The sequence below is a fragment of the Diabrotica virgifera genome, chromosome 8, assembly GCF_917563875.1.
Source record: "Diabrotica virgifera virgifera chromosome 8, PGI_DIABVI_V3a".
Classification (NCBI taxonomy): Eukaryota; Metazoa; Arthropoda; class Insecta; order Coleoptera; family Chrysomelidae; genus Diabrotica; species Diabrotica virgifera.
Window position 1 is genome coordinate 43,604,637 of NC_065450.1, and position 27,787 is coordinate 43,632,423.

The 27,787-nt window shown below is 33.6% G+C and overlaps 2 protein-coding genes across 4 annotated transcripts in view; one reads left to right on the top strand and one right to left on the bottom strand.

Annotated features, from left to right (window-relative positions):
• The window catches only part of LOC126889923 (E3 ubiquitin-protein ligase MYCBP2), a 743,799-nt gene extending 732,823 nt beyond the window's left edge, over positions 1-10,976 (top strand). For all 3 annotated transcript variants that reach the window (XM_050658657.1, XM_050658658.1, XM_050658659.1), the window contains exons 52-56: positions 927-1,112; positions 1,687-1,794; positions 3,426-3,635; positions 6,247-6,514; positions 9,643-10,976. In XM_050658657.1, coding sequence (XP_050514614.1) covers positions 927-1,112; positions 1,687-1,794; positions 3,426-3,635; positions 6,247-6,514; positions 9,643-9,758 — 888 coding nt within the window. In that variant the 3' untranslated portion in view covers positions 9,759-10,976. The remainder of the gene's footprint in view (positions 1-926; positions 1,113-1,686; positions 1,795-3,425; positions 3,636-6,246; positions 6,515-9,642) is intronic.
• Positions 10,977-12,020: 1,044 nt separating this feature from the next.
• LOC126889926 (probable tRNA(His) guanylyltransferase) lies at positions 12,021-27,230 on the bottom strand. The gene is made up of 3 exons (XM_050658667.1): positions 26,588-27,230; positions 20,974-21,152; positions 12,021-18,567 (listed from the first exon to the last, which is right to left on the bottom strand). Exons 1-3 carry the CDS (start codon positions 27,144-27,146, stop codon positions 18,394-18,396), a joined length of 912 nt encoding a protein of 303 aa, XP_050514624.1. The 5' UTR covers positions 27,147-27,230; the 3' UTR covers positions 12,021-18,393.
• Positions 27,231-27,787: the final 557 nt, after the last annotated feature.

Sequence of the window (27,787 nt, forward strand, 5' to 3'; positions counted from 1 at the left end):
TATCTGCCTGAAATATAGAGCCATATTCTCCTCTACTGGAATAGAAATTTTTACATTTCCACCACTAGGTACCAAAGATTTCTGCGCCCAAGCCTTCGGCAGTTTTAGACCCGTCTGTGTACCAGGTATAACCCTGCAGTCTTGGTCGAGTGTTTCCTCTGCCCCATCCCTCTCGTGGGCTGATGTGGGAACATCAAAGATACTTTAAGCCTATATCTGGGTACCATATGGTAAGAAATCATCATCCATTTCATATCCCTGATTTCATTTATGATTTTACTATATATTACTATATCCTGTTTAACCTACTCATGAGCAAAATTATAAACAAAGTAACATATCTTAATTTCGGATATAGAATGGGCAACAAAAGAATTGGTTTGGTGTGTTACGCAGATGATGCAGCAATTATTGCCGAATCAGAAGATAATTCAGAGACAGCTCTTTCAGTTCTTTCAAATAAGCCGCCATCTAAATACCTATGAACATTTCTACCACCAAAACTAAATGTATGACAATAGCAAAAGATCTGCTCAGATGTAAGTTAGTGGTTGAAAACAACTCCATAGAACAAGTAATGCAATTCAGGTATCTGGGCATAGATATATCAATCACCCACGACCCAGTAAAGGACTTGAGGAGTCAGATCAACAAAGTATATGCATTGTCAGGATGTCTGTGGGAGACAGTCTGGTCAAATCCATATATGCGCACAGATAATAAAATTAGAATCTACAAGATTTACATAGGACCGATCATGACTTGCTGTTGATATTGCTTGAATTGTATATCAATGCTACCAATGCCAAAAGGAGAAAATTTCAACTCAGTTTTCTTTCTACAGTATAAAAATCATTTAAGACTAATGACCAATAACATAATATTAATATTCTTATATACGTTAAAAATAATAACGGTTGTTTTAGGAATATGGACGAACTGCCTGCAGTAAAATTTTGAATTGTGGTCATATGTGTGGAGGAGTTATAGGTGAATCCAAATGTTTACCGTGTTTACATGGTTGCTCTGGAGATAGTAATTTAAGGCAAGACTCCGATGATATGTGTATGGTTTGTTTTACAGAGGCATTATCTTGCGCTCCGGCTATTCAGGTAACTCTAACATTAGTTTGGAATAATAAATTTGATGATTAGATTATATTATTAATTATACATACTCTAACATGAAGTAAAACCACTTCTATGTAATAGGTATAATTACTAAAATTTTTAAAAATCCCAATGGATTGAATAAAATAGGTTCATTCAGAACGTTTTCGGACCTATCAGTCCATCATCAGTGAATTCATATATACTTGCTAACTAGTCCCAGAACCAAACAATAGTTGTAATTATAATTCAATTTACATTATAGTATTGTAAAATTGAAAAGGCTAGACGACGATGTTAAAAGATAACCTCTGGGAACATGGTGAAACTCTAAATGAGAACCTTAACCAACGAGGTCTGCCAAGTTTTAATTATTAATTATATTTTGTTAAGAACGTTTCGAAGACCTTCCCACAATACACTATGATTTCCTACGAAAAAATTGAAGCGTCAAATATAAAATATTTTTAATTACAAAAATATGATTTATTCCCGTTAAATATAATAGTTAATAAAAAAATGTCACACGAAACCAAATTAAAGTTTAAACATACTAATTTGAGATTTACTTTTGTAGCTTGGATGTGGTCATGTATTCCATTTACACTGTTGTAAAACTGTTTTGATGAAACGATGGGCAGGTCCTAGAATAACGTTTTCATTTATACTGTGTCCCATTTGTAAAGTAAGTACAATGTTTATATGGTTAGTATATTCAGTTTAAGAGTGTAGGCGCAAATATTTTACGGCTATCCCTACTTTTTTTGTCTTTACACGGCAAATTACGTGTAGTAAAATGCTCACTAGTATTGATATGTAAACTTTATTTGACAATGTCATCATTAACTTTAAAGAGATGGCTTTTGAATGTTCTTGAATAACTGTTACTTGTATAATTGCATAATTAATTCAGTTAATTAATATGATAATTTTTTCACTAGTATTCAGTGATTGTAATATTGTATATACTGTACAACAAAAACTAATACTCAATCGGGAAAAGAGGAAAAGTGATAAAGTGATTTTTAACAATATATTGTTACTATGGAACGCTTACAATTTTAAACATCTTTAACAACAAAATACTTGGATCACAGAATATATCCTGGTGTACCTATTCTCTGCTTGGATCTTCCATAAATAATAAACAATAAATAAAATTTTTATTAAGTTCACGTCTTAAATCAATTATTTATCAATACACTATCAATATTATTTAATCAACAACTCAAAATATTCCCGATACCATGTCAAATATTTCAAATTGTCACTGTCTTGTCACCATATTCTATTCGACTGAGTGCATTGTATGACAAAAATAGCGAATGTTCGAGTTGGAAAATATCACCACGAACATAGTGTCCATTTTTCTCGAATCCTGAAAAAACTAATAAATATTTTTAAAAAATGTAAACGCAGAATAAAAGACTAAATTATTATCGAGGGCCGAAAGTCCCTTAAGCCGATGCCGCACTGCAGGATGCTAGATGGTCGCTTGGTGGGTGGATTTTAAAGGTGGATGGTGTAGGGGCGCTGCATCTTGGACGCAGTCAAGAGTGAAATAAAGTCAGAAGTCAGTCTCCAACTGACTGCTGATGAATCTTTTGTTTCACTTGTTACGTTACATTTGGTTTGTTTTTTAGCATATCGTCCTATTAGAGGTAAAATTCACTAACTACGCTTTTCAGAAAGTGGAGAAAAATCGACTTAAAGGTACAAATTGTTTTTTAAATTCACTTGACTTGAATACTGGATTTTTTTAACGCAACTGCAAAGAATAAATAAAACAGATATTTTAAGCCATGTTTCGTCACATAGTGGGTCTGCTGGTTCCCAAATTGCCCTTCTTTTATACACAGCACTTATTACGCTTTCCTCCATAGCCAGGCTACCCGGATGGAATATCAAACACGACTGATTTGGGTGGATAGACACCTGGTGAACCACCGGATGGTTAGATGGTAGTGGGAAGCCACTGCGGCTACCGTCGTTTTGTTATTCGTGGTATAAGTAGCTGGATGGTCGCCAGGCAGGTATCTACCATCCACCATCCTACCAAACTTCCTGCAGTGCGGCATCGGCCTTAGTGTAAATAAAAAGTTTCTTTTGAATGAGATATTTGAAATTAAAAATCACACATTTTCTCTTAGTTTGTCACCCCTGTAACTAATTAAAATAACCATTATAGAAGTTTTCAGGGACTTTCGGCCCTCGGTAAGAACGTAACCTTTCATTCTGCGTTTAACCCCCATTTAAACAGTATTGGAGCCGAAACTTTGTACCGATCCCCTTAAGTACATGCGTTTTAATTTTTAGGAGGAAATAAAACATGAGACATTGAATGATATTTTAACACCTATTTTGGATTTGTTCAAAGACGTCCGTCGAAAAGCTCTAATGAGATTGGAATACGAAGGATTACATACTGTTGAAGCTGTTGTAACACCGGGTGCCAGATTCTACAGCGATCCAGCTTCTTATGCAATGGACAGATACGCCTATTATGTCTGTTATAAATGTAAAAAGGTAAATTATTTTATGCTTTATTTAGGCTAAATTTTACTACTCTTAAAAATCTTTTTGTGATTATAATTTTTTCGCAAACTTGAAAATGGCTCAACAATATTGAGACATTTGATAAATTCTGGGATACTTGTTAGTATCTATGTCGAGCATTGAAACTTTAAATCACAATGTAGCTGAAACAAGTATAATAGATGAGCATTAGACTCACTCATATTAAAAAATAAAATTGTATTTGTCAAAAACACATCTACATTTTCGTTATAAGATCCACAGTTATTGGACAATCCGAATACAAGCCATAATGATTTTAAAAAAATTGATTCTTCTTCTTCAAGTGTCGTCTCCGCGACGGAGGTTGGCAATCATCCTATCTATTCGGACTTTAGAGACGGCTGATCTGAAAAGTTCATTTAATGTACATCCCTACCATTCCCTTTTAGGTTGCACAGCCATGATATTCTACGTCTCCTTATGCTTATTTTTCCTTGGATCTTTCCCTGCATAATGAGTTAAAGCAAGTTGTATCTCTCTCCACGTGTAATATGTCCGAGATATTCCAATTTTCTTGTTTTGATGGTATTTAAGATTTCCATTTCTTTATTCATCTTTCTCTTTGTTTGTGACGAGTTCCATCCATGATATTTTCAGAATTATTCTATACACTCTTACCTCCAATGATTCCAGTTTTTTCACTGATGCCCCATTCAAAGTCCAAGATTTCATGCCATAAAACAAAGTCAAGAAAACGTAGCATCTAGCCTACCTAGCTCAGCTCTCTTCAAATCTCTTGTGCAGAGCACTCTTTTCATTTTATTAAAAAATTTTCTAGCCTTTTCTATTCTGATTCTCATTTCCTGAAAGTAATCATTTGTGGAGATTGTTGCATTGAGCATTGTTCCAAGATATGCATATTTGTCTACTCGTTCGACATTGGTTCTTCTTTGAGTTTTCAATTGTCTCATAAATTTTGTCTTCTTGACGTTCATTGTTAGACCATATTCTTGGCCATACTATTCTGGTCACCCGTCTCTGAAGATCTTTTCGGCTAAAGGCGAAATTACACGATTCACTTTTGCCTTTCAATTTGGATGAAGCCACCAACCAAAGTGGTCCATGTAAATGTAAAAGTGAATCATTCAATGCCATTGAATGTTGTCTTTGACTCGCATTGAAAGAATTGAACATGCTTAATATTTTCACTTCTGGCGTTCAATATTCAACGAGGGTGAATGAAAAATGAAGGTGTAAATACCAGAAATGAACAGTGAACGATTCACTTTTAGTCAGTCGTGCGCGCCACAGTTTCGAGAAACAGCCGTTTAGCCGTATTTGAACGAAAAGTGTAATAATTTAAGATATAAGATTTAAAATTTATCTACCTACTATGTACTTTCATACACAATCGTTTTCAAATGGAAGAAAGAGCATACGCCTCTGTTCTTGGAACATTTTAAAAATTAAAAATGTATAAACATTTTCAATTTCTTTGCAAGCCGAAAATGCAGCAGCATTATACTCTAGTTAAATCGGAGAGTGCAGGAAGAGTCTATACCGGTTTCGGGGATTTTTTCCCCTCATCACTAGTCCCATATCCTCTCTCTCCAATTCAACCAGGTACTTCGTTTTGGGCCTTTCCACATTGCAAAGAAATGCAACGGATATCGTAGAGACATCTACCAAGAAACAAAATAAGTTCTCAAACAGAAAACGACAATAAATATCGTTCTCACACCACTAGATTGACAACAGATGGAACTTCTCTGGTTACTACCCCCGTGATTTTCAAAAATTATAAATCATACGGGTGCCGAGACGAAATTTTTAATTCATTTACTCTTTTGTGGAGTACCTAGGAAGCTTTCTCGTTGGAACTTTTACCACGCTGAGTAGATGGGACGTGAATTATTTAAAATTCCCCCAACTTAATTTCGTCTCGGCACCCGTATGATTTATAATTTTTGAAAATCACGGGGGTAGTAACCAGAGAAGTTCCATCTGTTGTCAATCTAGTGGTGTGGGAACGATATTACTTGATTGAGAAGTTACTTTATTTTAAAAATTATTCGTGTTTGTGGAATTAGAAGACGGCGGGATATAAAACCGAGATTGTCGGGAAAATACTATTAAATACAACCGAAAAAGACATAGAATTGAAAATTGAAAGTATGCATCATACTCGTTATACTTGTGAGTTAACAAAGATAAAACGATCGACCAAAAGCGGCTCCTAGGCGTGTCTTCTTAATACCCATGATCGCACCCATCAACGACAGCATTTCCTCTTTCGACGACATTTTTCTAAAAATATGTTGAACGATTCACTTTCCAGATACCGTATAAATAGCATTGCTTTCACTTCTGCTCCATTCAACCAAAGTGAATTTCAATTTGGATGAACCGTGTAATTTCACCTTCAGATGACAGTGACATTCGCATATCTAATGTTGCTAATGGGAACTCTATTACCTTTATTCCAGCTGTATCACCCCCAAGAAGATCTTTTTAGGATCTCTTGTCTTATGATCTGTTTTCTTAGGATCAAAATTGATAAATTTCTTTTGTTTGTTAGATGATTTCTTCTGATTTTATTAATGACGAATTTGAATTTCAGGCATATTATGGTGGAGAAGCCCGGTGTGATGCAGAGATGGGTGAAAACTATGATCCGAAGGAACTAGTATGTGGAGCCTGTTCTGATGTAGCTAGAGCTCAGATGTGTCCAAAACACGGAACCGATTTCTTAGAATACAAATGCCGATATTGTTGTTCAGTCGCTGTATTCTTCTGTTTTGGAACAACTCACTTCTGTAATCCGTGCCATGATGATTTTCAGAGGGTAACAAATTTACCAAAGAACGAGTTACCTTTGTGTCCAGCTGGTAAGTGTGTTTATATAGGGTTGATTCCAATTTAAAAAGACTGGATTTTGGATCCAAAAAATTTTTGGGTCTCTGATTTGCCTGAAACATGGTGTATAGTTTCTAAGTAATATAAAAATAAGACATTTTAAGCTCGAACAGTCGTTTTTTTCCTTGAGTGTTTTAAATATCATTTTTAGTGATTTTTAAGGCTCGCTAGAAGAAAAGAAAGTATGTTCAAGTGTCTTCCTTGATTCTGCACAGGGTTACAGAATAGTTTGATCTCGTCTTGAACTTTCTTCCAGATAAAAGTTGTTACATTCGCAAGGTATTTTATAAATGCTGTTTCTTGATCTTTTCTGTATGTTGTTGGGTTTCGTTTTCGTTTCGCACACCTGGCTGGAGGGTAGCGGTCATTTGCTCTTAAAACTAACTTCCTAAATTAAAAAATATGTAAACATTTTTATTACAAAAAATATCTTTGAGGACACTTAAATAAACAAATCTCTGAGGAAAATAAATTTAAATATTCAAAAATAAAGAAAATAAACACACCATAGGATTTGTGAGGGATTTTAATTCTGCAAGATGTTTGCATGGGCGCTCCCAAGATTATTTTCAAGGGGTGCATCTGAACGTCAGGGGGTATAATTTTTATGCTTATTTGCAATATTTATTTTATATTTTATAGTACGTACTATCTTCCTTTAATTAATAAAAAAATATCTGAGAAATCTAAAATATATAATAGTTACTCCAAAATTTTGAGGTACAACTGCATGGGTACCGTCATGTCACGTGATTTTGCTCGAGTGAATGGAATCGCAAACAACTGTCGATATACGCTCTTTTTCACACTGCTGCTTATCTATAGCACTTTTCATTCACATGCACGCGTAATTTTTTGTTCACCTTGCAGGTACAAAATCACACCAAAAGACCTGTCTATTTTAGAATTGCACTCCCCTGTCCGTAAAGAAAGTACATACATTTATAGTTGTATATTTTATATTGGTTAATAGTATGTATAGATTCATGCCACCCCTGGAAGTTCAGATACACCCCTCCGAAAATAATCCTGGGATGAACATATACGCCTCTTGCAGAGTTAATATCATCGCAAATCGCCTGGCTTGTTTATTTTCGAATATTTCAATTATTTACTTTAAAATTATTAATTTTTAAATTATTAATTACAAGTTGCCTCAAAGATATTTTTTGTAATAAAAGTTTTTACACATTTTTTTAATTTAGAGGGTTAATTTTAGGGGTAAATGACTGCTACCCTCCAGCGAAACCTGTATTTTTGTATTAGGCTATTATGGAAGAGTGAAAAATTCTCAGATTGCCTCAAATATTTATCCAAAAATGTCTACCGGCTCTTGGACCATAACATCGATTATGGTAGGGGAGCCCAAGCGGGGATTTTTGCAGTTACTCGAGCGCGTCAGATTATCACATGGGAAGAAACCTTGTACCTACCCTGTCAATGTACATATACCATACATTGGCTCTTAATACAGGGGAGTTCGTTAAGGGGTGTCAGAAAAAAAATCTATCCTTAGAAAAACTCGAAATCGTCATTAAGATAAGGTAAGTTAAGTAAGCATATGCAGAACAGTGTATATTTCAAAAATCTGACGGTTTAAGCGGGGCGTAAGTAAATGGGCGAGTCACAAAATTTCACAAGAAAAAAGCTAATATTTCGAGAAATAAACGTCAGATACAAAAACTAAAAAATACGTTTTCAATATTTTTCAAAAATCTATCGAATGATACCAAACACGATCCGCCATGAAGAGGGTTGGGGTAGATTTAAAATATTAAATAGGAACCCCGTAATATTTCGCGAAATGAACATCAGATCGAAAAACTTCAAAATGAATATATGTATTCAATATTTTTGAAAAATCTATCGAATGCCACTAAACACGACCCCCCACGGAGGTGGTGTGGGGAATACTTTAATTAAATAGAAGCCCCCATTGTTTATTGTAGATTTGGATTCATTACGCAAAAGTAAGAAACTTTTATTCGAGATATTTTTTAGAATTATGGACAATTGGTGCTATAATCGGAAAAAACGATTGTTCCCACTTAAATGGAAAACTTTACTAAACTTTTTTTTGGTTTTAAGACCTACTCTTCACAACCTACTAGGTCCCCATAATGCTCGAGTGACTGCAAATTTAGCATACTTTCCTCCCCTACTATTACCTATACAAAACTACATTCATTGATATATACAGTATGGTGCAAATGTTTGGAATAAATTCGTTATTTCGCAAGCCAGCGACTTTAAGGAAACATCTTGAAACAGGTCGATATTTATTTTTAAATTATTATTTTCTGAGACATATGTCATACTAGTGACGTCATCTATCAGGGCGTGATGAGGCAATCGATGATTTTTTTAAATGACAATAGGGGCCGTGTGACAGCTTATTTGAAAGATTATTCAATTCTCTATTCAGTAATATAAACATTAACATAATTATTTATACAGGGTGTCCAAGAAACAATTTTTTGAAATAAATTAATTGACACAAAAAGAAGAGTGTATTTAATTTAAAATACATTCTACTGCTGTCTGAAAACAGAAAAAAATCTTTTTGATAAATAAACATTCCTTTTCGCTTAATTTCAATGTTCGAGCTGCCACCCGCCTGCCCCTTGATAGTGTGAACGTTCCATTTAAGCGAAAAACAATGTTTATTTGTGAAATAAACATTTTTTCTGTTTTCTGACAGCATTAGAATGTATTTTGAATTAAATAAATTACACACATTCTTCTTTGTGGCAATTAATGTATTTCAAAATAATTTTTCTTAGACACCCTGTACAAATAATTATATCAATATTTATATTATTGAATAGAGAATTGAATAACCTTTCAAATGAGCTAGCCCACGACACTGATTCTCATTTAAGAAAATCAACGATTACGTCATCACGCCCAGATGGATGAGGTATCTGTCTATCTAAAAATCGACCTGTCTCAGAATTTATCCTGAAAGCAGCTGGTTTACGAAATAACGAATTTATTCAAAACATTTGCACCATACTGTATAATAGTAAAATCGATAATTATAATAACTTTAGTATACAATGATTGTTATAGCCCAAGTTAATACTTCACTCATTTTTAGGTCCCAGAGCCAAACAACTAGATGGAGATGAGTGTCCTCTGCACGTAAAACATCCTTCCACTGGCGAAGAATTTGCTTTGGGTTGCGGAGTATGCAGAAATGCACATACTTTTTAAATTTATATAAATATATATATATATTGCATGTTAAAAGTTAGGAAAAAATAATGTTTACGAACAATTTAAAGAGATTATTCATTATTTAGTTGAGTTATTATGAATTATTAATTGGCCATAGGACACATACTTGTCTTACTCTCTATGGTTAAGTATTTCTGCGGTTAGGCCGCTTTTCAGTCTTACTGACGGCACTTGTCTGTAGGGCTTCCAATCCCGGAATACCGAGATCTCGGAATTGCGGGATCCCGCGTCATTTTCCAATCCCGCATGGTGCGGAATTAAAGGCGCGGGATCCGCGGGATTTGCGGGACTAAAAAAAGCGTACATTCGACCTCTCGCCAGAGCTTGCGCCTGGTGATTTTTGTGAATTTTGATGCTTTAGTAAATCTAAAAAATATCTTGAAGCCGGTAAAACTTGCTGTCGAACTCCTTTGCCGTTATTGCGATTATTACTGCTGAAGTTATGCTCAAATTTATGATCAAGAAACAGGAAAATAATCATTCAACGTTAGCTTCAGAATTAACTTTGTCTTTGCGCCGACGCGCGACGTATTTTACAACAACGTAGAAATGTGATTGCACTACCGATTTATCACGCGTCGTGTGACGAAGAGGCTGATCAAGTAAAAAACGTCAATGTAGAGGTTCCGTCATGGGGTTTCGAGCTTGATCTTACATTGCAACAGGAGTTAGAGTTAGCTTTATCGTCAGCATGTAATGTACTGTACCCGTCGCCATATTGACATATTGAGTCCATTATAAAAAAGAAATGACTCTATGAATCTGGGGGGTCAATGGGAAAATATCTTACATTTACATATAAAGCCTTAAAGGGAATACCGCCGACAAGTGTGGAAGCCGAAAGGGCATTTTCTGCTGCTGGCTATATTGCCTCTAAAATACGCAGTAAATTGGCAGACGACAGTTTAGATATGTTCCTTTTCATTCACAAACATTTTCAATTGAAAGCTTTAGCTAAATAATAGAATAACTAAGTAATATAGCAACTAAATAAGTAAAGTAAACTGTGTCAATTTACAGTTGAAAATATGTTTTTTGTTGCTTTTTAAAACTTGGTGTATTTTTTGAAGAAGATAGGTTTTTTGTTTTTTCAGTAGCTTTTTTGTTACTGTTTTTTGTGAATAATAAACGGTGTAATTTAATTGATCTCATACTAATAGTAATACTTAAATAAATGTGGAGTTAGTTGATTAATTCATTGTTTTATTTGCCTTATATAAATATGACTATTTTCAATATGCGGGATCTCGCAAATACCGAGATCCCGCGGGATTGAAAATTGGCAGTCCCGCAAATACCGAGATTGAACTCAGGCTGCGGGATTGGAAGCCCTACTTGTCTGTTTGCCCATTTTGACTTTTTTTTGCTTCTTCTTCATCCTTTACATAAGAAATTTTGCTTCTTCATTTGTTGTTGACTCTATCGAAGATTGTCACTCGATCTCCTGCGCGGTCGGCCGATTCTTCTTCTTCCAAGTGGTGATTTGTCCCATGCTATTTTAACATCTCTTGTGTTCGCCATTCTACTGATGGGATTGTTCAATTTTTTTTCTATTTACTGTCCACTCGTTTATATCCTGTACACTAGATGTTGTTCTGATCTTGTCAATCCTTATTCAGTCTCTCAACGTGTTTTCTGTAATTCTTCTGAGAATTCACATTTCTGCCGTTTCCACCATTCTCTGTGTTTTGGCTGTGTCAGGTCATGTTTCTGATGCAACGTCCATGGGGTACGCCGTATAGTGTTTTTAGCCATCCTGCTAATCTATTTTTGTTCTTTGTACTTGATCTATTTCTTTTTTAACCTCTCTATTATAGCTGGACAGTGTAATCCATAAGTACTTTATTTCCATTACTTGTTCAATGCTGACTCCCTCGACTTCCAGTTTACAACTTATTGATTCTTTACTGATTACTATTCTTCTAATTTTATGAGTTGACGTCGTCATGTTAAATTCTTTTTAAGTATTAAATTTGTGAACTACTGTTTGAATCTAATCTTCATTTTGGGCTATCAATATTGCATCGTTTACGTGACAGAAAATTTTGATTTCATTGTACCCCATTTTACATCATCTTTATCCTCATCCATGATTATATTGAATAGCATAGGACTTGGTGAAATTTATGGTATTGTACGTATACATATATCTCTTTCACATCAACGAAGAACCCGCCTTCTCAACTATCGAGGCTAAAAAAAGTAAATAAATGGATGCCTAGCAATCAAAATTAACTATTTAAATAAACCAAATTGTTTTTATTTCTTAAAGTTTACTCGTATCAAAAAGGAACTACAAAACTTAACATCACATTAAAAATATTGAAAACGTCGTCTCAACTCAATGAAAATCTGTTTTAGCTGATTTTGTTCTTAAACATTCTTATAATATTTATACACTATATTATATAGAATAACGAAACACATGATTAATAAATATAACAAAAATAAATTGTTTTTTTCTTGAAACTAAACTAAGAACATCAATATAAAATGAAAATTTTTCCAGTATTACCCTTTACATTCGGACATTTTAGGTAGTGTTCCCCAAAATCGGTCTTGGTCTTGCATTTCCGCAAGACCAAGACCGCCTAATTTTAGCAAGACCAAGTGACCAAGACCAAGACTGACCGAGCAAGATTTGAGCAAGAACAAGACTAAGCCTGCCAGACTCTTGCGTCTTGCAGTTAGGACCGAGTGTCGTTTTAGGGAATATAGTACTTCGGGTATATGCTTCCATTTATAGCGAATCAAAATATTCATTAAAAGAACGCTTGACACATTTGACACGTACTCAGAGGTCATAATTTGAAAGTAAAAATAAAATATTTTGTACATGCTTTCCCAGCAGATGACTTCTTTGCTCTGGAATTAATTGTCCAGATTTTGAGAATAGCCGTCCTCTAATCATAAAATAATCTTGTTGCGTTGCGACGCAGACAGTAATATCGTATCGAAACTTTTTAAAAATATGTCACCTTACCTGATAAAACATATAATAAGGTTAGCATACCTAGTGTTAAAGACACTCGCTCAATAATTAAATTGTTTTCCTTATTAGTTAGTAGGAACATATATACCACAAATCTTATCGGCCTAAGGTCCGGTTTCACCAACAACAAATAAATCAATGAATAGTTATTCCTCGAATAAAATTTATTAGACGTTTATATTTTTATTTTGTTTCAATATACAGTACAACCTGCCATATCCGGACCTGTCATATCCGGACCTCCCCATATCCGGACGATTCTGCCGTCCGGATCTTCCGAGAAAAGCAGTCTTGCTGTTGGAGAACGCACCCTCTCATCCCGACCCAAAAGAACTAAAAGATGGCGAAATAATGTATTATAGAATCTATAAAATGTGTTTATCGACGAAAGTTATTGACGGCGTTGATTACTGGAATGTATGAAGGAAAAAACGTTTCAGAGACTATAAAAGAAGTAGTGGTCTTGATATCCGGATTTTTTCATATTCGGATCGGTCTGTCGCCACATTGATCCGGATATGGCAGGTTTTACTGTAATTTTGATAATTTAAAGTTAACTGACGAATTTACTTTCTAATAGATATTTACAGCGAGATTAACTTGCCAATTTATGCTGAGAGTAAATATTTATTTGATAAATAAATAAAATAAGTCTTATTTGACGTTAGTAAAATGAAGAAATGTCAGTTTATTGGTCGAATAACTATATTCATAGAATAAACTATTTTTCGTTGGTGAAACCGGCCATAAGACTAAACATCGTTTCTGCTGAGTGTGCGAAGATATCATTCAGTTAAACAAAATTTGCTGAAAGAGCGCGGCTAATATTCAAAAGTAACGAGACAAATTATTAACAAATAATACCGGCTACCGTGTTAACAAAATATTTAAAGTAACGAAGTAACGATATATAACTCGGAGAGGCCGCAGACGTTCGGATACAATTAGCGTCTCAATTTGCAAAGACAATGACGTCGACTTTGCTAAGTAACAAGACATTTACTCAACACACACACTACACATTACAATAGGTACCTGATTGCATAAATCCACTGTAGCATGCCAATGGCCATAATTTGTCGAGGCATTATGCTAAATATTAAAAAAAAACGATATGTATGATTCTCGGTTTGGTAATCGGTACTTAGGGCATTGGATAGTAACGAGTTTAAAGTAACCATTAGTTACTTTTTCGACATCACTAAACTTCATTCTCAAATGAGCTTTCCTTCGAGTCTAATGTAATAATTAGTTTTTCATCTAATCCTTGTTGTTCTCGGAGTAATAAGTTTATAACTTGATATGAGTGACAAAGATTCAAATAGTTCTAGTCAGAGTATCTAATATGATTTGCAGTCATAGAGATCTAAAAAAAACCTAAAAGCAAATTTGATGAGTTTTTCGAAATAATTCATACATCCCAAATTGCTTTGTACAAAAGGTTCAAACCCCACCCGGTGTCAGTTGTTTAATTTGGTTGGTCTTTACTATGGCTATGTTAATTCAAGTTTAAAATTAATCTACGCTGTTACATAACTGCGAGACTTGAAAGACTCTTGCTGCAAGACCAAGACCAAGACCGGGAGCGCAAGACCAAGACCAGGTGTATTGGCGCTAGACCATGAAAGACTATCTAAGTCTAGTCTTGTTCTTGCATTTGGGCAACACTACTTTCACTAGAAGAGGAATTTTTGTTTGCCTGTTATGGAGTGTATGAACTGGTTTTACAACTTTAGCATCCTTCAGCCACATGTCCATAGATTTGCAAATAATACGCTATTTCTTGAATATACTGCTTAGCCTCGTACATAGCCCAAAGGAGTTTGATCAGGTGGATAAATTACTTCGAATTTCAAAACCTATCTTTGTAAAGCATATACGTGTCTACATAGAGCATTCATTCCAGTCATGATTTATGGAATGGAGACCATGACACTTACTATTGTAACCAATCTCTCAATAGACTAGACCAACTTAAGGTACTAGTACACTTTAGAAGACCAAAAATAAGCATTTTTTCAAGATTTTTTTCTCAGAACCTTTATTAAAAATGATAAAACTTTTTACATATTAATATCTAACTCTTAGAGAATACAAAAAATATATCTTTTTTCATTTATGCACGTACACTAATATTGTAGAGAGCGCAAAAGTCGGGGTCTCGAAAAAAAGTAGTTCCGATGGCGGACAGTTAATCTCAGGATTAAGACCTCTGAAACAAAAAAAATTGTACGGCATTTGAAAAAGGAAGGTTTCTTACGTGACAATTTACCACTATTAGTGAAAAATTCAGCAAAAAAAAGATTTTACGGAAATTTGAAAAATTTTTGTGAAAAAATCCCGCGTTTTTCTTCAGACTTTCATGGTTAAAAAATATTTATTTTTTGGTCAAATTGTGGTAAACTGTCACGTAAGAAAACTTCCTTTTTCAAATGCAGTACGGTTTTTTTGTTTCAGATATCCCAATCCTGAGATTAACTGTCCGCCTATCATTTTTCGAGGCCTCGACTTTTGCACCCTCTACAATATTAGTGTACGTGGATAAATGAAAAAAGATATATTTTTTGTACTCTTTAAGAGTTAGATATTAATATGTAAAAAAATTTATGTTCATTTTTAATAAAGGTTTTGAGAAAAAAATAATTTTTTTGGGCTTCTAAAGTGTACTAGTACCTTAAAGAGCTTTTGAGAGACTCATGCGAAATGTAAGCTTAAAAGATCATATGAGAAACGAAGATTTAAGAAGAAGAACCAAAGTAAAAGATGTTATCGAAGCTATCACAAAATCTAAATGGAAATAGACAGGATAAGTGGTAAGAGAAAGCGAAGAGAAGCGGGCAAAGAGAATAATACAATGGCGACCAAGGGCACATAAACGAGGCATAGAAAGACTGCAAAAAAATTGATTGACGGCATTAAAAAAAGTCAGGAAGAGAGTGGCACCAGATATCCAGAGACAGGCCAATAGGGAAACACAAAGGGAGGCCTATGTCCAAGACTGGACCGAAAGAGGCTGCTAAACAAGAAATTACATTCTACAATGAACGACGAACATTTAATTGAGTGTGTGAGGAAGTACCCAGCTATTTATGATTTCCATGCTGGGTGGACTGCCCATTCACCTTTTCCTTCTTCCATCGTTAACCAAAGCTACAGTTATCGCTAGCAATTTCATGTTTGTAAAATTCATGCTTTACATCCACTCGACACTCGCAAATGAAAACTAATTTAAAAAAAAAACCCGTGCAGAAACCGGAAGCGGCCTGTCGTAGCATAAATCAAAACCCTGAGCAGAACCCGGTTGTTACATGGCCAGTGCCGTACACGTCCCGTCCCAACACAAATCAGCCTTAATACAACGGAAGACGTAAAGATTAATACATGGAAAATTGTTCATTCTACTCTTACAAACTATATCAAACGGAAGAACTTTTTAACATAAAAAACAAACATGCCTCTGGTAATTGTTACAAAATAAATAATGCTCTATATTATAGAGCATTGTTTAGAGCCTACTACTTATAACATTATATTAAAGCTTATTAATCCATACACTTAAGTCATCAGTCGGAATAATGGATTAACTCAACAATTGAAACAAGACAAAACAATGTTCCTTAACTCAAGAAGTATACATGGAATTAGAGTACACAGTTTACTGGAGCAAGTGCAAAGCAAACTGTTTGCTATCTAATGGTAAAGAATCCATTAGATCATTTAGTTCATAGTCATCAGTTCTTATTGATAGTTAAGTAAAGAAAATAACATATATTACTTCTTATCCAATGGAAATAGAGACCTTAATGTGATATAGTAGGCAAGAAACGATTTAAAAGATAGGTCATTGGAACAAAACTCTTGCATGCATTCAATAAAATATTACACGATTAAGGTAGCTTATGATAAATGCCTAAATAAGTTTTTTAGCTTCGTCACCGTAAGTATAAACAAATGTATGTACCCACTATTACCGAAAATACTTACAGCAGGTAGGGATATAGCATAAAAGATAAATTATTTCAAAGATTGAAGAATAACACATACATTAAATAAAAAAATTGAATTAACTGTCTCTTTTGTCACGCAAAATTAAAGTTATCACAAGGAAAAATTCCTGTAACTGGCTGTATACCATAATTCACAAAAAATAAAAACCGTATCTTGTAGAAGGTATATTTAAAATCCCTAAAAAGGGTTATTTCACAACAAAACGTTTTCGGAATCAATATTCCATCATCAGTGTTATCACAGGTTTACATGCTTTAAGCCACCAAAATATACGCGTAAATACCCTCGAGTTGTTTTAAAAAGTTGAGGTTACATTATATTGTCATTATACCTATTGTTAAAAATAAAAAAAATCTGACAATATAATGTAACCTCAACTTTTTTAAAAAAACCCGAGGGTATTTACACGTATATTTTGGTGACCCAAAGCATGTAAACCTGTGATAACACTGATGATGGAATATTCATTCCGAAAACGTTTTGTTGTGATATAACCCTTTTTATTTGGAGCAGTATTTTATTCCACAGTAGTGTGAATAATCATTCCGTAGTTGATGTAAAAAACAAATACAGTGATATAAGACAAATTCATATTGAAAACAAACGAGAATAGACAACAGTATGACACACCGCATGCAGTGTCTACGTTTTGAAACATCCACGCCAGTAGTTAAGGGTTAAGTAACTCCATTTGGAGCCTGTTACGTTTTTGAATTATTACTTCAACCGCAAAATGTAATGAAATGTATAAAAGGGTTGAAGTAAAAAAGATATTTGCAAATTCAATGCAATTGAAATGATTTGGATCAAGTAGAATAGGACAGATTTAATACTGCTATTTTGAAAAAATATTATAAAGAACTGTAGTAAACTTAGCAAGAAATGATGACTATGTATTATTAGGTATTATTTCGGCATTATCAATATTATCAAAATTTAAATATGATGCAAAGTATTTCAAACAGTTTGCCCCTGAAATGGTTCCATAATATGATAGTAGAATACAAATTTCATTTCAATGCACCAGAGCAATATTTCGCTCATGGGCTGCAATAGCGGCACAACTCAAAAATGCTTGTTTTGGACTAGACATAGGTGTAAATGTTAAAATACGCATTTTTTCAGCGTCAATACCAGCACAACTCATAGTTCAATATTAGGCCGTAAGATGGCAGAAGTGTTTCTATTGAATATTGTGATTAGTCCCAAATATTGGCTGCATTACTGACACTATTCAGTTTGCGTCCACTGCTCGATAGGATCAAGGCATGTTCTTGTCATCTACAGGGTCACATCTGGAGTTGAGTCTAAGTTGTGTCTAAAAAAGGTATTGCTGCAATAATGGCATAACTTAAAACATTTTTTTTAAATTGACATTTAAATGATGAATTTAAAAAACTAAAATAAAAATTATACACACATTATGAAATGGTCCTGTAGAGAAGGTATCATTTTGAAAATATGTATCATTTAAGCAAACTAAAGCATTTTTCATACATTTTAATTAGCAACGAAAACTTAATCCCAGTTATCTCAAAACATTATTTCTGAGTTGTGCCGCTATTGCAGACCATGAGCAATTTAATCACAGCCAAACCCTAGATTCTACTTTTATTGGTTTTCTTCTTCTATTTTATCGCATAAGTGCAACTGTTGCAGAACTAAATTTGGTAGCTTTTCTTTGTGAGGATAAGCATAAACCTGGCTGACTTCTCCTATTAATATGTTAGTGTGCGTCTGCCAGAAAGATTGCTGAATAAGATCTTCATGAAACGGAAATATTACCTAAAACAACAAAAGTTATAAAGTACAAATTAAACAAACACAAAAAAAAGTTGGGTAGAATTTATTATCTAACTAATATGTAGGCGAATTCATGAAGCCATAGAAAGCCCAAAACGTGGTAATTTTGTGCAGTAAGATGAATCGTCACGCAACTTTTTGCATTCGATTCGAGAGAGAGTGTCAAGAACTTTTGTGAACTAAATTGATCTTCGAGAGATGAAAATTGCATTGTGTGCATAAGAAAAATGCATTTTCAAAGTACATCTCTCGAAGAGATGGAAAATGAAACATTTAGAACTCGAGAAATATTGAAGGAAATGAGTTCAATTTTTATACTCGGGGTTTTGTGGGTCGCTGAATACGAATTTCATGACGGCAAAGGTCTCCGGGGTACCTGGTGCCCAGGGTGAAACTTATCACCTGGAGTTTTATGTTATAATCATTCAAAATCAGCCAATAACCATTACTGAGATTTTGGGGGTCGCTGAGCATGAATTTCATAACCACGATGGTCTCCGAGGTACCTCTGGGTACCAGGTACTCGGAGTACATCTCCGTCATAAAATTCGTGCTCAGCGACCGCCAAAACCCCCAAGTAATGGTTATTGACTGATTATACCATAAATCTCCAGACGACGAGTATCACCTTGGACAACCAGGTACCTTGGAGACCATCGCCGTCATGAAATTCGTGCTTAGCGACCCCCAAAACCCCAGAGTAATGGTTATTGACTGACTGTTAATGATTATAACATTAAACTCCAGGCGACCAGTTCCACACTGGGTACCAGGTACCTCGGAGACCATCGCAGTCATGAAATTCTTGCTCAGCAACCCCCAAAACCGCTGAGTAATGGTTTTTGACTGATTTTGAATGCTTATAATAAAAAACTTCAAGCGACAAGTTCCAACCAAGGCACCAGGTACCTTGGACACCATCGCCGACATGAAATTCGTGTTCAGCGACCCCCAAAACCCCCCGAGTATAAAAATTGTCCTCATTTCCGTCAATATTTCCCGAGTTCTAAATTTTTCATTTTCCACCTCTTCGAGATGCACATTGAAAATGCATTTGTCTTATGCCCAAAATGCAATTTTCATCTCCCGGAGATCAATTTAGTTCACAAAATTTCTTAACACTGTCCCGAATCGAATGCAAAAAGTTGTGTGACGATTCATCTTACTGCCCAAAATTCCTAGGTTTAATGATTCGTTGCCTCGTCTAATGATGTTTTTTAAATGTTTCTATCCTTATTTGTTCAGAAGAAAATTGTGAAATAAGTCAGAAAGTTTGATTTTATAAAAAATTTTAACTTTTTTAAAAATGAACTTAGAACCTTCATATTACATGAAGTTCAAGAAATCATAAAAGAAAAAGGAGAACCATCCAAGGAGATATTAGATATCAGCTATACCTAAATAATGTCTCTGGAAAAAACAAATGTTCATGATATCACACCTTTGGGGAAACACTGACGTAAGACGTAAGTGCAAATTTGTTAATTGTTGAGAAAACGCATTTAAAGTTTTGAAAGTTAGTTAGACTAAAAATGAGATTCAAATTATATGAGAAAGTAGAAGAAATTTTTATTGTCCACGGTTTTAGTTATTACCATATATAGTATTTTTACTACAAAAGCGATATTACTTAGGTCTAAATTTTTGATGTAAGAGAACTGTCAAAACATTAGAATGTGACTTTTCTTATTGCCATGTTTATTACAAACATGGCAATAATGAAAAGTCACATTCTAATGTTTTGACAGTTCTCTTACGTCAAAAATTTTGACCTACTTAATATCGCTTTTGTAGTAAAAATACTATACTATAATATGTATATGTTTTTACGATTTTTCTTGTACATCCCCTTTTAAAGTCGCCTAAAAGAGGAGAAAATTAGCAAATATGTAATTATTTCTTCAAAAATGAACAAATATGTCATTGTTTCTCCACTTTGTTTGTTTTTTATATCGTAATGTTCTTTTTTTCCTTTAACTTATTAGCTTTGTTATCCAATATGTATTGTAATATTTGTTCTTTGCGTTGACACTTTTTATGTTTTTGCTTTTGTCTTTGTAATATTTTTTTGTAATAATATTTTGCCTGTAAATAAATAAATAAAAAAAATTAGCAAATACAAACCTGACAACCTGACTTTGTTGCACCAAAAGAGCAGGTATAAACATAAATTCAACAGCGACATACACGTCATCTAGTGAAATAGGGAAGAGTTACAATTCTGACTTTGTTTCCCCAGATAAATATGAGTATTAGGAATATTGTAGTGTTGATAATTCAATTTGTGAAAAATTTCCACTTGTGCCAGTGTTTCCCCAAAGGTGCGATACAGTGAATATATATAGATTGGAAAAATTTAAACCATTATGAAAAATTTTGATTACTTACCTGTCTTCGTCTTCCATGAACAGGATGCGGAATTGTTTTCCTAAGCAAAATAGTTCCTTTCTTGTATAATACCGGTTCATTATTATAGTTAATATCAAATTGCGTGAATAAAATTTCATGTTTTTCGCTTGAAACAGTACCGCTCAATGTTTTTTCAGCCTCTGAATTGGTCGAACCTCCTAAAAATAAATTTTTCCTATTAAATATTATTTATTTTTCCTATTAATAAAATTTCAAGCCTGTACAAGAAGATAAGGACAAATTTAGCTCTTCTAAAAACATTAATCTTCCAATTATCACAGAAGTCACTGAAACATATTATGAAGTACCAAACGAAACCAACAATTCGAAGTCATCTGTAAATATTATTCTCCCAGCTACAACAGAAATCGATGAAACATACAAAGTACCAAACAAAAACAATAATTCCTGGTATCCTGTAAATCTTCTTCCTCCAAATGACCCAGAAGTTGAAGAATTTGAAGATTCAAATGTATCTAACAAAACATTAAATGAGAATCTTATAAGAAATAACAGCCTAATTTTTTGTGGGATTTGTGAGTCTGAATGTTCAAAGGGTTGCACATGTATCTCGTGCAATGTGCAATATGTATGTTTGTTCACAGACTATTGTGCTGAAATTAAAGAAAATAAAAAAATGTTTTAACCCTAGCAGGACCAAGAGGGGTTAAAAAGTATCCACCATTACCAGTGCCAGCGATAACGGGCCTATAAGGGATGAACTGCAGGCAGGCGCCCCTGCTTGGAGGGCGCCAAAAGAGATTTTTTTGGCTGGTATTATACAAAATACTAGTAAAAAAGCCGAAGGGCGCCTATATTAGTTTTGCAGGCGGGCACCTTATACCCTAACACTGGTACTGTGCATTACATCCGATTTTCTAAATACCTTTGTTGATACCATAAATAAAATTACAAACTTGACAGTGGACTATAAAATCCCCCTTGAAATCTTCAGCACATCCCAAAATGGAAAGGGATGAAACCATTTATGTTCCAAATTAGCAAAATCTAAAAGAAAAAAGACCAATAAGTTGGCAAAAACAACCCTAGTTTGTTCAAAATGCTAGAAGTATGTATGCAGTTAGCACAGCAAGCAGTCAAATGTTTCTGTATCCTATGATGACACCAATGCCACTGAAGCTGAAGACTCCAGGTAAATTATAAATTCTTATATTTTAACTGTTCAATTAACACTTTCATTTCTGGTCCAATATCAGATATTTGTCTGATGTCCCACTTTTATACATTCATTGGAAAATTGTTGAAATTTAAACACGGTAGTCTTGTTGGTGTCACCCAGGCGCGGACACAGGGGGGGGCAACGGGCCCATGGATCCCCCTATTGTATTTAGTCCATAAGTATTTTTTTATTTATTACTTTTTTCTGTTAACTCTAAACTTTAAGCCAACACTAAATTATACGACAACTGCTTCCAAAGAATTGAAAGAAGCCATAAAATCTAATAAAACACCCTTCTCTGAAAAATAATCTGCAGGCGCATTTGTTTGGGTACCGGTGGAACCATAAACAACGGAAATATTTTTCTCAATTCAAAGAATAACAAAAATGATATTTTAAAATGCAAATACATTACACTGGGTATAAACCTTATCTCATGAAAAGTCACGTTTCAAATTTGAAATACAATAAAGATATAAAAATTTGTATTTTACTAGATAATCCATGCGTACCTACCCATTAGTGATGTTGATTATAGTTACTTTCGAGTATTCGTTACAAATCGTTACTTTTGTATAAGTAATCATTTACAGTATTCGTTACTTTGATTACTATTATTACCTACTTTTGTATTTGAGTACCGGTAATCATACCGAGAATCGCATTCCTCAGTACATATTTTGTATTTGAATAAGTAAGTATATAAGATCCGATATAACAACGACCTTCACCGATCTGTAAGGGATAAAAATGATTTGATATGTAAAATAGGAGATGCTATAAAAATGCTGTAAGATAGGAATGCTCGAATATATGAAATTTATTATGTTAAAAATGATAAAAAAACAAAACATGACTTTTTTATAAATTCTACTAAACTTTTTTCAGCCCGTGCGGATACCTATGTATTAGGATTTTAGATCTAGATTTAGAGAAATTCATACTTAGGTCACATACTGAGAAGCAATAGGTACCAATATGCTCAACTATTAGTGAAAGGAAAGATCGAGAGAGAGAGGCATATGAAGGAAAAGACTATCATGACTAAGAATCATCTGGCAATGAAGAGGGTTAAATTTTGAACAGCTAATAAGAACAGCTAAAGACAGACAACAGTTTGCAATTGTAGTAGCCAACATCCATTGAGGAGAAGGCACTTTAAGAAGAATATATTTTAATTAAACAACAAAATAAATAAAAACAATGTCTTGCATGTAAAATTAAAGTTTTTGATTAGATATAGTCATTGATTAATAAACACATTTCCACATTTTTTCCGGACTAAATTTTTTCGACATTGGCTGACGAACGAGGAATACAAAGCCGGTTAAACACAAAAGTTGTTAGTTAGTTTTGAACATTTGTATTCCATCTCCTAATTTTAAATTTTGAATGTCTATCCAAAACGGTACAGATTCATCTGAAACAGATTTAATTTCTTCTGTGCTCTTTAACCAAATTTGGAAATAAAATTGTTATTTCGGATATTGAAGCAATTGATTTTAGTAACGAGAAAATGTTTTAATGTTCTTTAATTGTCTCGAAATACTAAGATTTCAGTATAAATAATAAAGTTAAAAAGGACAAAATAACTTTAATTCTGCTGTTTTAAGATTTTTAAATATGTAGGTATACCTAATTTTTTACTTAGTTTGTAAATATTAAAGTGGTCATCATAAAATTATCTGCTGAACATCTGTGGCAAGGGTGGCATCTGTAATATGTGCCCTCTGCATACCGATACAACACTCGTCGTCACTCGTGGAATACCGGTCCTGCCCGATATCAATCGGTAGTAGATACAATACGGCTGTGTTGGTCCAATTGGTACGAATACGAAGTAGGAAGTAATCAGAGTAATCAAAGTAACGATTTGCCTCTTCGTATAGTAATCGTTACTTTCGGTATTCGTAAGTAACGGGTACTTTGTAACGAATAGTTACTTTTTCAACATCACTACTACCCATTGATGGTAGAAATGTTAATCTTTATGGTAAAGAACAACCAGTGAGATTAATAGTTGTGACTTGTCTATCAATCCTTTTGATACCGTAGGTATCTGGGATTATATAGTGTATTTTATCCTTAGAGTAAGTGTGAGTCGTATGGCTAAATCTGGAAAATATAATATTTGAGCAGTGGTGCCACAGGTCTTGGACAAAATTTCGGGAGACTGCTCCTATTTTTCGGTAGAAATCGTCAAATTTCGGTAGATTTAATTTTTTTATTCTTTTGCTATCACATTGTAAAAAAATGATACTTTGGTATGAGTATTCAAAAATAAACTACATTCATCATCATATAATGATCAATAATCACCATTCATCATAAAAATCATTCAAAGTTCAAAATCGGTATACCTTAAAAAAATGTATTTTCTCGGCTTTCTAGGTATTATAGAGCAATGTTCTTCATTTTTTTTAATCCAAAGTAACTCGAGTAGAGCCGTCTAACTAACGCAATACTAAATATCAAGGATGCTTTAGTTTTGTTATAAGGAATTAATTTATTTATAATAAACTAAAACTGCATATTATTTCCTGTTGTAGCCTTTTTAAAAAAACTTACCACATGTGTACCTATTAATGTTCAAAATACAAATATTCTTATTTGAAAGCTGTATATAATTGTTTAAAAAAGTTAAAAATTTTTGTTATAATAAATAATAGTTATGTTATTAACATTTATAAATTACTGCAAAAATAAGGGTTTCTTGCAATTATCCCCAATTGTTTATGTATTGCAAATTAGAAACTATTAAGATCTAGAATATTTGAAAAATTTTTCTCTAAAATCTAGGTACAAGGAATGTTTAATAGGTAAAAACATGATTTTTTACACTTTATAATCGTTTAAAAACAAAACAATGTCGGATATTGAAGCAATTGAGAACGAGAAAAATTTTGAATGTTCTTTAGTTATGTCGAAATACTGTAAGTTAAAGAGGTGCAAAATAAATTTTTCCTGTTTTAAGATTTTAATATAAATACTATTTTTAGTTTGGAATTATTTTCTATATCAAAATAAGCCACAATCCTTCAGTATTTACTATTCAGATTCAGGTAGATACATTTTACTCCCAAAATCATAATATAAAAGGACAAAGGACTGGCCATAAAATTGATATTGGTAAATCGGTATCTGCTGGTTCGCACATTGTGTCACAAGCTAGTAAAAGCAATTCAAGAATTCTTGAAAATTGACTAAACTCTGTTGCCAAATCTATCCGCTAAAAAATTTTTCTAATAAGTTTGATTTTTCGGTAGAAAAAAAATCAGCAGATTATTTTTAAAATTAAGAATTTTGATTTTTCGGTAGAAAAAATGGGAATGAGGTAGATTTGACAGGTATTCGGTAGCTGTGGCATCACTGTATTTGAGGTAAAGCTGCCCCCCTATTATGAATTTCTAGATCCGCACCTGGTGGCACCTGATTGATAACAGTGTGAACACAGGAGCCGTGTCGGTGGACTTGAAAGTGTTAACGTCTAGGATTAATTTTTTTATTGTAAAACTGATATTTTTAAATTACAAATTAACAAGGGAGAATAGTTAAACTCAGCATTAACCAGGTAATGTCAATATATCTGAATGCCGTACGACATTAACATTACATTTCTGTTAAAGTTAAGATTATCTGGTTAATGCCTAGATTATCTGCTTAATTTTAGATTATCCATTTTCGAAGTTTAACCATAATATCTATATTTATAAGCAAGTATGTAAATACATGTGCAATTAAAAAAATTTAATCCAAATACAGTGATGAGCACTCTAATAACCTGCAAAATAACGCAAAAGATGGAAATCATAATACATTGTGAAGTAAAAAGAGATGAAACTAGTAAAGGTGGAAATTATCAATATAAATGTATAAATTAACATTGCATTACATAGTTTCCCACCTTTAGATGTATGGTTCATTCCACAAATATACGACTGTTTTGGATTATCACTACAACAAATATTTTAGTGGGCAACATAAGAAGTACGAAAGTAAATGGCTCTAATAATTATTCCAATAAATAACAATGTAATTTGCAATTTACTTTCGTTCTTCATATTTTGCACAATAAAATATTCGTTATCGAGTTAATTCACCACAGTCGTATGTTCGTGGAATAGGGTATATTGGAGTAGTATGACAACTGTCACTGTGACAGGAGAAATTTATAAAATACTTCTGTCACAGACGTCTAAAGGTGAGAAACTATGTAATCCAATGTTAATTTATAGGTTTATATCGATAACTTCCACCTCCACTAGTTTCATCTCTCTTTATTTCACAATGTATTATGTTTTCCATCTTTTGTGTTATTTTGCTGGTTATTAGCGCGCTTATCACTGTATACCGAAACATCCTAAAAATAAATAATTATTAAAATGAATGTTTGAAATATAAAATAATCATTACCCTTAAGCACAAGTGCCCAGAATGCAGTATTGTACAAATTGTTGATATGGCAATCAGCCTGTCTCCAGCTAAGATAGTTTCTCAAGTCTTCATCACAAGGATAGAGCACCACTCTTGAATCAAATGCAGGTGGATACTTCATTTTCAAGGATGGGAAATAGTCTTTCCAAAAATAAACATAGGCCGATGTGAATAAACTATTAAGGTACGTCATTATTTTATCCTTTCTTCTATTGTAGATCATGGCTTCTTTTCTTAATACAAACGAGTATTCATCACTGTGGCCATAAGCTATTACAATGTCTTTGTATTCTTGCATAACAACTGTTGCAGCCTTGTTCATTAAACGCAACGCTCGAGCGTCATTTGGTTTGTCGAATTCATGTACTTTTGAAAATTTGTGGAAGCCCTTTCCATCGACTCGGACAACAATCCAGCAATTTCGCAGTAGGGTATCTTCCGTTTCAAAACTTTTCACATATTCGAATTTACTGTTGGCCATTGCGGTGGTATGTATTCTTTTAATGAAACAAAATGGAAACAAACGATTAAAAAGCATTAACCAATTTTACCACTCTACATAATCACAAATTCAGGTGTGAATAAAAAGCACACCACGAGCACGATCAAAATCAAAAATCAAAACAAAACAAACTTTGATGTCATTATGTCATATGTCATTGATGTTCATGCATACGTCAAATGTCAAATGTCAATGTAGTAGTTAGACAGTTGCCTACTTAGTAGATTTTAGATAAAAAAAGTTTTTACCCATCTTAAAAAAATGTGAAAACGTTGAATCCACGTCCGTCTGTCCGTCCGTCCGTAAACACAACTCCTCCGTCATTATACCAGGTAGGGTAGAATTGGCTCCGTGCGTCTCCCCTCTACTTACAGTCACGTGACACGCTGTCAGATTTTGTAAGGACGTTTTAACATTGAGTCTTATGGGATTATTTTGTTAAACTTGAATATTTTATTTTGTAGTGATAATAACCGAATACAATTGTTAGAATTCATTAGTTATTAATTTATACTGTAATTTATAGTGCAACAAAAATATTTTCTTTTTCGTTAATAAAGATTTATTGACATAAACTGCGATAGTGAGGTTATGTATACAAAATCAAACTGATAATCAATATTGGAAAGTGAAGAATTTATATCAGATTAAGTGCGTTTTTATTTTCTGTTTATATT